This window comes from Rhinolophus ferrumequinum, assembly GCF_004115265.2.
Source record: "Rhinolophus ferrumequinum isolate MPI-CBG mRhiFer1 chromosome 15 unlocalized genomic scaffold, mRhiFer1_v1.p scaffold_54_arrow_ctg1_1, whole genome shotgun sequence".
NCBI lineage: Eukaryota > Metazoa > Chordata > Mammalia > Chiroptera > Rhinolophidae > Rhinolophus > Rhinolophus ferrumequinum.
In genome coordinates, this window is record NW_022680357.1 from 16,368,726 (window position 1) to 16,380,930 (window position 12,205).

A 12,205-nucleotide genomic window follows, 5' to 3' on the forward strand; every position below is an offset into this window, starting at 1 on the left:
AAAAACGCTAGACACAAAAGATTATATATATTGCATGATTCCAGTTATATGAAATGCCCACGAAAAGCACGACTGTGGAGAGAGAAAGCAGATTAGCGGTTTCCTGAGCTGGGAGTAGGAATGGAGATTTACAAATGAGCATGAGGGATATTTTTGGGGTGATAGATATATCCTAAAATTGGATTATGGTGTTGATTACACAACTCTGTAAATTTACTCATGATCATTGAATTATGTACTTTACATGGGTGAATTTCATAGTATATAAATGATATCTCAATCAAGCACTTTTAAAAATAGACCTCCCCAGGGAACTGGACGAGTTCTGAATTTTTTGGAAATTATTTTCTACATTCTGAGATAACTAATATTACTAATATTCCAGACTTGATAATGGACATTAAAAAAAATTAAATGTGCCTCAAAACACTCAAGATGAGCATAGCAATCCTCGATATTCAATGTCATGGCCATCCTGGAAAGAAAAGGTCCAAGTTCAGTACTGTAAATTTTTCTGGCTGCCTTCCACGGAGGGAGGCTGGAATGAGCTTTGCCCTGGGTGACACTCTTCTTTGTCACTGATTAACCAGCTCTGTAGGAAGGCTGCTCCAGTGACATCCTGTTCTGCCTCAAGAGTGATATCTGGCCACGCAGTGGTAAGCAGAAAAAATGTCCACTCGCTACCACCAAGCTGCTAGCGATAGCTACCTAGAACTTCTGAAGGAAGCTACCAAGAGAGACCTGAACCTTTCCGATGAAGATGGCATGACTCCCACGCTCCTGGCAGCTTACCACGGGAACCTAGAAGCCCTAGAGATAATCTGTAGCAGAGGGTAAGTTCGCCCTGATGGTTTCAACCGGAAACTGCAGTGGGATTTGGCAGACCGCAGCAAGAGGCAGGGAAGTCGGTGGAAATATGTTGCCCTTCCTAGACTGTCTAAATAATTACCCTTCTAGAGAAAGGGAGAAAACTGCCTAGAGATTGCTCTCTTCGCCCTGAGAACTGGCACCCCGGGGGTGGCTCATCCTTTGTGAGCCACATATAGAGGAGAGACCCTGAACTCCAAGGCATGTTATCTGCCTTGTGGGGGAGGATATTTTAATAAGGTGCCTTGAAAAATACTTGCTGTGAAATTTAAATGGTTGGCCCTTTAAAAAGAGATCATTGTTCTACTTGGTTGTCATGTCAACCTTGATCGGAACGAATGATGTGTTTTTATTTTATCTTTGCATCTATGCCATTAAAATTCCACAGCCTTTTATTATTATAATACTCAATCCTCGTGCAAATCCATGATTCTTAGATGAAGTTGCTGGCTTTACAAGCTATAAAAGGGACCTCCAGCCTGTCTCAACTTCATTACCTCCCTGGCTGTCAGACACATACACACGCACACTCCCCCCACTCCAGCTCCCCGCCTCCCACCAATTCTAATGCAGGAGTTAGTTGGCTCTTTTCTTCTGCTTGTCACCAAAGGGGCTACATAGTGTTGGCAACTAGTAACTCAAGGGGTAAAGAAAGCAAAAAGGAAAATGTAAATAAAGGAGCCAAGTGAATTTATTTCAATTCAATACATATTTATTTGTACATATCTGCCTCGTACCCACCATTTTGCTATCCTGTGGGGAGGCTGCAATCAACAGGAGAGACACAATCACGGTCCTCACGGTGATCAGATTTGAGAGAATAAGACAAAATTAAGTCGTGTATGATATATGTTACACACGGGCAAATAGAGCGCACTGGCTAGCTAACACAGGCGTCTCTCCCAATCTGGGAGGTGAGGGAAGGCTTTCCCGAGCACGTAAGCTGGGAAATGAACGATGAGAGGAGTTGGCCAGATGAAGATGGAAGGAAGAGTCTTTCCGACTGAGAGCACTGTGCATTCTGGGAACTGAGGAAGTTGAATATGGTTGGACATGGCTTGAGTGGGGACAGGCCGAGCTGTAGGACCAGGTCACAAGAGCCTTGTAAGTCTGTGAAGGAGTTGAGCTTTATCCAAGGGGCCTGGGAAGCCATTGTCATGGGTTTACACAGGCGAGACACCTGGTAGATTGGTGTTTGCCATATTTGCTCAGGCAACTGTCTAGCAGTCAGAGAGAAAGCTTGGGGACTGTTTTAATGGTCAAAACGAGGTGAACTGGACAAGGGCAAGGCAGAGGGAATGGGAAGATCTGGATGGGTTTGAGTGGCAGTTTGGCTGTAGAATTGATTGTGATTGACTGGATGTTGGTGGTAAAGGAAAGGGAGAGAGTGAAGGATAGGGAGGGTAAAGGAAGAGGAGGGTCAAGGCCACCAGTTCTGGCTTTGACAGCTTGTAGATGTTGGCACACTGTACTGAAGTGGGGCGGGGGGTGGGGGGTTTGAGGGGAAGATTTAGGAAGAGTTTGAAGAACCGGAGGTGGTGGAGAGAGTTTCTGAATTGAGGCTGAATGAGGAAGTGAGTGGAGTCTCCATTCCTTTTGTCTGATTTGACTTCCTTTTTCCCAGGCAGGCACCACTCCCTATCCCCAGAGCCATCGGTCAGCCTTCTCCAGGTTGTAACACTGCCGTCTCTCCTCTTCTCCCAAACTTTCTTCACCTACTCAAAGTGTAACACCTCCGTAGCAAGGGCAAGATGTCAGTTGTTTCACAACCAGGGAAAGCCCTCGCTCCCGTTGGTGTCCAATTTTAGTGGCAACGCCTAGATGCTCTCTCTCTCTCTCTCTCTCTCTCTCTCTCTCTCTCTCTCTCTCTCTCAATTTCTCTCCTTTGTATGACTGAAATGTTATCTTACCCTTACTAATCTGCTGGTCTTTATTTATGACAAATGTAACATAAGCTGAACCCAGAAAATTAAACAATATATATGCACACAAATTATAAAGGAAAAACTATTCTATAATGCCATGCTCTTAACAGTTATATGTTTTACATATAATATATACAGTGTGTATAAATATACATGTATATATAGTGTGTGCATAAATACACAAAATGGTATCTAAGTAGACATTTTTTGTAATGTGCTCTTTTTTTTTTTTTTAAACCCTTGGTTGTGGCATAGATAGCATAGACAGGGTTTATTTGTTTGTTTGCTTGTTTTTTTAATTGGGGGAATATTGGGGAACAGTGTGTTTCTCCAGAGCCCATCAGCTCCAAGTTGTTGTCCTTCAATCTAATTGTGGAGGACGCAGCTCAGCTCCAAGTCCAGTTGCCGTTTTCAATCTTTAGTTGCAGGGGGCACAGCCCACCATCCCATGTGGGAATCGAACCGGCAACCTTGTTGTGAGAGCTCATGCTCTAACCAACTGAGCCATTTGGCTGCCCTGTAATGTGTTCTTTTTTAACCCCTCAATACATAATGAAAAAATTTCCATGTGTGTATATATATATATATATATATATATATATATTCTTTTATAATTTAATTTTCAGGACTTCTTATTCTGGTCAATAAGTATATTTCTTAGTCAATCTCTCTTTTGGATAGTTTTTCCCCCCGTTATTTAAACAATGCTGTGATGAGTATCTTTGCACATAAATCCTTGCTCACACTTTCTTGAGGATAAATTCTCCCAAGTGAAATTTCTGGATCAATTGGCATGTAGGTGCATAATTTAAAGGTTTTTGGGTGTGTATTGACAATTTTTTCTTCAGAAAGTGAGTATCTATTTCTGTCAATATTATAGGTCCAAAATGATATATCAATGTAGCTTTAATGTTCTTTCCTTTGGTTACTGGTGAGCTTGAAAATTCTTGTTTTATGTTTAGTGGCCATCATATTTCCACTTTTGTGAACTATACACAGTTATAACCTTGCTCCACTTTTTTATTGGAGTCTTTAACATTTCTTATTGATCTATTTTTTAAAAATGCTTTTTAAAGTTATAATACCAGTCTTGTGACATTACAAATATTTTCACAATTCATGTTTTTGACAACAGATATTTTAAATATAAATGAAAATATAAATATATTTAAGTACATATTTTAAGTATATATTTATATAGCCTGTCAATTGTACTATATGATTCTAATTTTGAGGTCATGTCTAAATATTGACTGAAATTTTCTTTAGCACATTTTTCAGTTTCATTTATTTTATTTATTTATTTTATTAAGTATATATTTTAAGTATTTGATTCATATATCAGCTATTTTGATTTAAGGTTTGAGGCTATGATCTAACTATACCTTCCTCGAGTGGTTAGTCATGTATCCCAACACGATTTGTTATATAGTTCACCCTTTCTCCATTTATTTATTTGACGTGGTAAAGTAATTTCTCTCAATATAATATCAAAATACAGTTCATTAAGATATATTTATTCAACACTGTGGGCACAAAAATTCTTCTAACCCTGCTTTTTCTAGTCTTTCCCTCTCAACTCTTATCTGTGTATCAATTCTAGTACTTCTCAGATTTTGTTTCCTTCTCTCCAGAAGCATTTATCAGCAGTTGTGTTAAAGTGGGCGTGATATAGGCTGAAAAAAAAATGTCTTGGGAGGGTTTTCATAGGTCACCTCCCATATTGACCATAGCCAATCCCTAGGAATCTGTGTGATGTCAAATTGCCAATTAGATTTAAGGAGGCTAAAAAAGGGAAACCAATTAAAAATTGAATTTAGAAGTTAATCAGCCATTGAAGTCTATTCCACTCTGATGATTTCAGTGTTTATCTGTCATTACCTGATTTAGACCACGGATCATATGGTAACCATTAATATCCCAACTCTGGATTGGTTAAAAACTGCTTTTCTTTCTTTTTTAAATTTAAAGATGGAAAGCAACAATTGCATGTGTTATTCTACACTGGGAAGATGACCCCAATTACACAAAATTTCATTTTGCCTTTTAAGTGTGCATGAATTTTTTAGTTTTGTTTCATTTTCTAAAATGGAAATAAGTTTTCTCCTTCCCTGATTTTTAAAGGACTGCATATTTATTGTAACATTTCACATCGTATTTGAAAGATATATTTAATAAAAATCACATCAGTTCTCACAGTCATTAATATTTGGTTGTAGATCCTTTCAGACTTTTCCCTTTGAGAACATGCACACACATATAAATTTTTCCCCATTAAAAGAGAAATTATATCATACAAAGTCTTCTGAAATCTGCTTCTAATTATTTGACAATATATCATGAATCATTTGCGCTTAAAAGTAGAGATCCATGCCACTATTTTTAATGGCTACATTGTATTCTATTTTACAGTTTCATCATAATTTATTTAATCAGTTGTTTGTTCATGATGTTTAATTTGAATCCAGTCTTTGTTATAAATAAGTTTGGACAAACATCTTTGATCATTCATCTTTACACAAGGGTCTGATATTTCCTTAGGATAAATTCCTAAAGGCAGAATTGTTGATTCAAAAGGGTGCCATGTTTTAAAGGTTTTTGGTACATGTCGTGCCAGGAAACTTGAACCACTTTATGCTTCTTCCAGCATTGTTTATGTCCCCACATTCCTGCCAAAACCGAGTATTACTATTCTTTTTAATCACTGCCTATCTGATAGGCAAACACATGGTAGTGCATTGTTTTCATTTGCATTTCTTTTATTATTAGTGAGTGTAAATATTCCTTCTTATGTAGAAAAACATTTTTGAAAGAATGATTTTTTTCCTGAGAACAACCTCATACACAAAAAAATCAACTTCAAAAGGAGAAATTGAAATGGATATGAGCAAATTACGTATCAGTGACAATAAGAACAATCCAACTTTAGAAAGTATTGCCCAGATGTACTGAGCTACCAAAAAGCAAGGGCAAAATGTGGTTATTTAAAAATCTTTTCAGTGAGTTTGTCTTTTGGGAGGAAAGGGGGGATGGGGATAGGAAAAATAATTAACACTAGAGTGAATTGAGCCCCAGGAAGCTGTGTAAGATCAACATTGAATTCTGATCAGTGAGGTGGGACCCGTTTGTGAATACCTTTACAGGTGATGTGTAATAGTTCTATCAGGAAATGGGAAAGACACCCAGGATGGAAAAACAAAGAATAGAAAACTCTTTGATCGAAGTTGGAAAGTTGCCTATAAATAGAATTTTTGCAAGTGGATATAGCTTAAATGCACTAGGGGACCTTGTGGATCCTCTTACTGACAGTTTCATCTGTAAATTTGGAATTTTGCGTTTGAAATTTTCTTAAATGAGGACCCATCTTTGGGGTTATCATTTCAGGTTTTCTTTATGTTCTTCTTCCTATTGTGAAAGGATCATTTAAGATCCCTGGAGATGGGAAAATTCCACTACTCTACAGCCTGAATGAAGTGTCTAGATTTAACTCAAACTTCTCAACACCCTGTACCATCCCCACCACAGCTCACGCCTCTCAATAATTTCTTTTTTAACTTGCCCAATCCAAGAATAATTCCAGGCAAATTTAATCAGTATGTTTTTGTTTATGTTTATAGTAATGTCTTGGATGCTTTACAATCCCTCTTTGTTGTCTTTTGAATATAGTGTTTGGTTAAAATAAATAAAGTGAAACTCCATCTTTGGGGGTGAGACACTGCGCTCTCCTAAGATACACAACTGCGTTAAGGTCGAAAGAGGTTTCCTTTGATCCAAGACAATTAAATCAGGCTGACTGACCAGCGCTCTCTTGAAAGTGGCCACCCAACACAACTGTGTTATTTAATATTTGCTTTCCTTAGATTCAATTTCATTTTCTTTCCTTCCTCTTGGCGCTTATTTCCTTTGCCCCATCTCCATGTACTCTGGTCACGCCGAAGTAGACTCCTGGTTCCCCAAATATGCCATGTAATGTCACCCACATGTGCTTCTGCTCATGCTGTTCTCTGTTCAGAGGAAGCTGCCAACTGCCAGCGTATGGGCTGCCTCTAGCCCACGGGTGTTTTATTTGGGCTTCACTGTATTTTTCTTTTAAATTTGAGCCAACATTTAAATATCAAAAAGTTTCACATGAAATCCTGGATGTCTGGCTTTGTTTGAAAAAATGGAAGCTCTGGCGACGTGTGGTGTCGACTGTTATTCCAGGTAACAATCCGCCACAGCCGAGCACCGGCCAGTCTATCTAGATGCAGCTTGCTCTTGAACTGTGACCCTTTCAGTTACTTCCATTCCCTGCTTGGCTTCCTTAGGTTGAGTTTCAAGCTTCTGCTAGGAGACATTGAGAGTGCAAAGGACAAAAAGACACAGGCATTGCCCTCTAAGGCATGTTATCCAATTATGGAGACAACGCATAAATATTTGACAAATTAAGAAAGACTGTAAGTGTTAGAAAGCCACAGGAGCCATCGGAGTGCTGTGGGAATTGACTAGGTGGGTGTGAGAAAAAAGAAATACGTGAAATTAAGGATTATGAGTTCAGAGAGAAGGGACATGATAGTAGGTAATGTTTATTGAATATTCACTATGTACTAAGCCCTTTTCTCATGCTTCATGCGTATGGACTTATTCACGTCACGACTCCATGAGTAGCTAACATCCTGAATGTGCAGATGAGGATCCTGAGACTTAGAAAAGTTAGCTTGAGGCCTCGTAACTGGTGAAGTGAAAAAGCTGAGGTGTGTAACCATAAGACTGTTTTGTGTTGGAGACAACTAACCTTGGAGATGGGCCTGACCCAGCGTGCCGCCTGCCCTCTGAGTCTTACGTTGCTCCTCCGATAATTTGTTTCATCCTCATTCTCTAAGAGGATGATTGTGATGGTAGTTGGAGGGGGTGACAATGAACATATAAATGCTCCGTAACTGAAAAGCTTGAGGAGGCCAGGGGCTCCCATGGAAGAGGTTGATTCAGTCAGTGGTTGGACAGTGGCTGGGCCACATTAACCAGTCTAGCTCTTCGCAACCTGCAGCGAGTCTGCAGATCCCTGAGGATCTTGTTTAAAAACTTCAGATTCTAATTCAGGAAGTCTGGGTGAGTCTTAGTACCTGTATTCTCATTGTTCTCAGCAGTGGCTTGGGGCTAGAGCCATGCACCTAAGAACATGTTATTCCTTTACTTTCTATTTGTACCTGTTTGTAACTCAAGACCCGGCAGTGGGGGGTTCGGGGTGGGGCTCTGGAGAAGGATTCCAGGAGGCATTCATTCATTCCACAAATCTCTACTGAGCACCTCCCATGCCCCTGTTTCTGTGCCAGGAATGGGTCTCTGGCTTTCATACCATCTAAGAGAGCGCCTGCCAATAGCTCCAGCCATTGCAGAACTACCCACATATGGGACACTAATTACATGGAAGTAAGTGGAGGAACCAGTGGAGATGTTCTGCCCTTTGTATGAGTAATGAATGGCTGTGGCAGATTCATTGACTGTTTGCTCCCTACCCAACATCCATTTCTCTTTTTGTTCTTGCTGCCGGGGATCCAGTTTTGTTCCGTTGTTTATTTCCCAGCAGGGGACTCAGGGGAGGGTAGCAGTGACGCGCTGGCACCAGCTCTTATCAGCTCAAGAGAGACGATTGTTAGATTTTCAGGAAGTTTGGGAGTCACACGCAGCCATTATTAAAAATAGAGCTATGTGAACTTATAATTTGATAAATTACATTTCAAAACTCATGACTTCCTAATTATTTTGCTACTATCTGTGCCCTTAAGATTATGCACGTCTATCATAGCTACGTGGTGGGAATAATTTGTAATGCTGTACCACTGCCCTTGCCTTCCTACTCCGTGTCCAGTGGTGTCACCTTAGTAACTTGAAATTCGCCATGGTGGGTGTATTTACACCACGGAAACTGGCACACGCTATAAATCAGGGCTTTGATTTCTCTTCCTGGGGGAGCCAGTTGTTAAACTTTTGCCACCACACCAATGCTATCCCTACCTTCAGGGGAAAATTCCAGTTAATCTGAGTAAAACGTCATAGTTCTAATTCCCTCCTCTTAGGCACGTGACCCGATCCCAGACGATGAGACATGAAAGTTGCTCTTTGGGGAAGATTCTTGGTTTGAAAAATGAGACCCAGGGTAGAGATGGGCTCTGTCTGCTTCTGGCCATGTGATGTCTGGCGGTGACATATCTGGACTTTGAGAAGTGACAACAATGCCAAGGCAGGATTAACATGCATTTTGTTTTTCTCTTTATTTTTTTGGACCTCACGTTCAGAGAGAGAAAAAAAGAAATTTAGCATGTGTCTTTGATATGTTCTCTTCCAGGGGGGATCCCGATAGATGTGACATCTGGGGGAATACTCCGCTACATCATGCGGCCTCCAATGGCCACGCCCACTGCGTCTCCTTCCTGGTCAATTTCGGGGCCAACATCTTTGCCCTGGACAATGACCTGCGGTCTCCCCTCGATGCGGCCGCCAGCAGGGAGCAGAAGGAATGTGTCGCTCTCTTGGATAAGGCTGCCACAGCCCAGAATATCATGAACCCCAGGAAGGTCAGCCGGCTGAAGGAGCAGGCTCAGAAAAATGCCAGGCGGCAGATCAAGGAGTGTGAGCGGCTCCAGGAGAAGCACCAAAACAAGATGGCCCGTACCTACAACAAGGAGAACGCTGGGACTCTTTCTTCTGCCAAGGGCCCTCTCCCGGGGTCATCCCTTTCAAAGGCTTCTGCTGCCCGCCCCTTGGGGTCCCTGTCTAAGGGCATTAAAGACACGTTCAAGATCAAGTTCAAGAAGAACAAAGACACAGCAGAGCCCGTAGGGAAGGAGAGCAGGAGTGGGCAGAGAAACGTGATGGAGGTGTTCAGAGAGGAGGAGGAGGAAGGCACCGTGTCAGGGGACTTCAAAGAGAAGCTCCAGTTCCCAGGTGAGGACGAAGGCAGCGACGGGCAGCAGGAATCCATTCTCAAACGCCCGGGTCTAGGACATGTCGTGTTTAGAAGGAACACAGTATTGAGCCCTGAATACATCCCAGACAGCAAGGAGGAGCTGGGGTTTAAAATGCCCAGCGACTTGCTTCAGAGACAAGGAGCGGCGCCAGCGGATGACCTTGAGGCCGACGAAGAGGGAGACGAAGTGGGCGCTGAAGACAGGCTGCCCTGGGACGAGGAGGCAGTGCAGTGGGAAGAGGACGTCTCGGATGCGACGCCCCTGGAAGTATTCCTGCAGTCCCACCACCTGGAAGAATTCCTCCCGTTCTTCATGAGAGAGCAGATGGACCTGGAAGCTCTGATGCTTTGCTCTGATGAGGACCTGCAGAGCATACAAATGCAGCTGGGTCCCAGGAAGAAAGTCCTCAATGCCATAAACAGAAGGAAGCAACTGTTCCAACAGCCCGGGCCACTGGTCGACACCAGCCTCTGACAGCGTGTTGGCTCAGCAGGGTGAGCCGGCAGCAGTGGGGTGACGCCGTGCCCCATGTGAAGCACTCCAGGCAGTACCTGCTTTCTACCGAATGCCAGGCCACTGGGAGTGGTTTCCAGGGGTCGGGGAATGCCCACTTAAGAAAGAGGCCCAAGCTCTACTCGGAGAAATTCGCTATACCTATCTAAGGAAAACACCAGTGAGAACCTCAAGGAAACCTGGGAATTGAAAAAAAAAAAATGGAGTTCTTCTTCGATTAGCTTTTTAATATTTTTGAATATCCAAAGGGTTAAGTGGATGACAGAGAAGGGGGGAAAAAAAAACTCTCTTTGCTTTTCCAACTCTGGATTTAAGATCATAATCTCTCATCACACAGCTGCTTACTTCCTGATTCTCATGGCCTGGGGATTCTAATTCCAGTTCTGTCCTTAGCTCTGTACATTGTCTATTGGTGGAGAGGAAAGTTCCTCCATTGGCCTGAGACTTGATACCTAATTTAAAAAGTGTCTAAACCTTTAACAGATGTTTACATGTTTACGGTGATGAAAATGGGTCTATAATATCTCCCGCCTGAGAACAGAGACAGAGTGGCAGGTAGCGAGAGAGAAGAAATATAGAATATAGGGCACCTGCTATGGACTGAATTATGTTCCCCCAAATTCATATACCGAAATCCTAACCTCCAACGTGACTATATTTGGAGATAAGACCTGAAGGAAAGAGGCAACGGAGTTAAATGAGGTCATAAGGGTGGGGCCCTAACCCCCCTCCATGACTGTGGTCCTTATAAGAGCAAGAGACACCACAGAGAAAAGGCCAAGTGAGGACACAGAAAGAAGGTTGGCCACCTGGAAGCCAAGGAGAGAGACTTCAGGGGAAAGCAGACCTGCCAACACCTTGATCTTGGACTTCCAGCCTCCAGAGCTGTAAAGAAAATAAATTTCTGTTGTTTAAGCCACCCAGCCTGTGGTATTTTGTTATGGCAGCCCGAGCAGACTAATATAGTGCTTAAGCAAGAAGGTCAGGGAGGAGGAAAAGAAGAATACAGGGGGAAAAAAAAAGTATGGCATATTTGATGGGTTTTCTAACAGTAAGAAAAAAAAAAGGAAAATCTATATTCTTTGTAGGGCAAATTTGATTGTAAAAGTTAATATATTTTCATGCTCATTATGTACCTATATTTTATTAACTATTGTCTGTCACCATTGCTGCATGTCTGAACACATGTGGGTTCTACAGTCAGTATAAATCGGCAACACTGCTGCTGACATTTTTTGAGTGGTAACCCCAAATTCAAATTGAAATCCTACTGGATAGCTAAGCTTCACTGGATTTTTATGGCCAGACTACCATCAAGTGGAATTTACCATCGATTGTGTGTGTCATGTACATATAGCTGTTTTCTCGTCAGCATCATGCTTCCTGACTTACATCTGTGTCATTGCAACAGGCACCACGGAGGACGTAAGCTTAGGGGGGAAAACAGATGCTCCACTATGATAAACAGTTGGTTTATTCTGTCTCAGCGGTTGGATTCAGAAAGGTTGTCAGTCATCGAATGAATGTATGGCCCTAGAGGGCAGTTATGTTTACAGATTTTACATTTTGTTGGTCTGGAATCCACTGAAGTTGTGTTTGCTTTCAGTAACGTACACGAAAGCAGATGGCATGTAGAACGGACTCAAAGAGCTTCTAGTGTCTGAGCCTATTGCTGCTTCAATATTATAGGTGCCTCATATTCCCCAGACTCGGTCAGATGAGACGCTCGTTGCTAGGATATAGGAGAAGTATAAGCCATGAGGGAAGTGCTGTTGTTGACAAAAAGATGCTTTCCTGTAGAGCTTTGTACATCATTGTCAGAGGTAAAAGTGATATAGAAAATCTGTACTTTAGCAAACAAGAGGCAGCAAACAAGGGTGGCAAAGGATTTTGAGCTGGAAACCCTCACTGCTACGTGAAGGATAAAATACCGTGTTAGGGAAACAGAAAGGT

General features: G+C 41.9%; 1 protein-coding gene across 1 annotated transcript; it reads left to right on the plus strand.

Moving 5' to 3' along the window:
* Positions 1–605: 605 nt before the first annotated feature.
* On the plus strand, positions 606–10,813 carry ANKS4B (ankyrin repeat and sterile alpha motif domain containing 4B). The gene is made up of 2 exons (XM_033101787.1): positions 606–833; positions 9,118–10,813. The coding sequence occupies exons 1-2, from the start codon at positions 670–672 to the stop codon at positions 10,211–10,213; spliced, it is 1,260 nt and encodes a 419-aa protein (XP_032957678.1). The 5' UTR covers positions 606–669; the 3' UTR covers positions 10,214–10,813.
* The last annotated feature ends 1,392 nt before the right edge of the window (positions 10,814–12,205 follow it).

What these genes read in the sequence shown, in the direction of transcription:
- ANKS4B (XM_033101787.1), top strand. Translation starts at nt 670, where the DNA reads ATGTCCACTCGCTACCACCAAGCTGCTAGCGATAGCTACCTAGAACTT. An exon ending in GAGATAATCTGTAGCAGAGG is followed by an intron (nt 834 to 9,117) that starts GTAAGTTCGCCC and finishes GTTCTCTTCCAG; the next exon opens with GGGGGATCCCGATAGATGTG.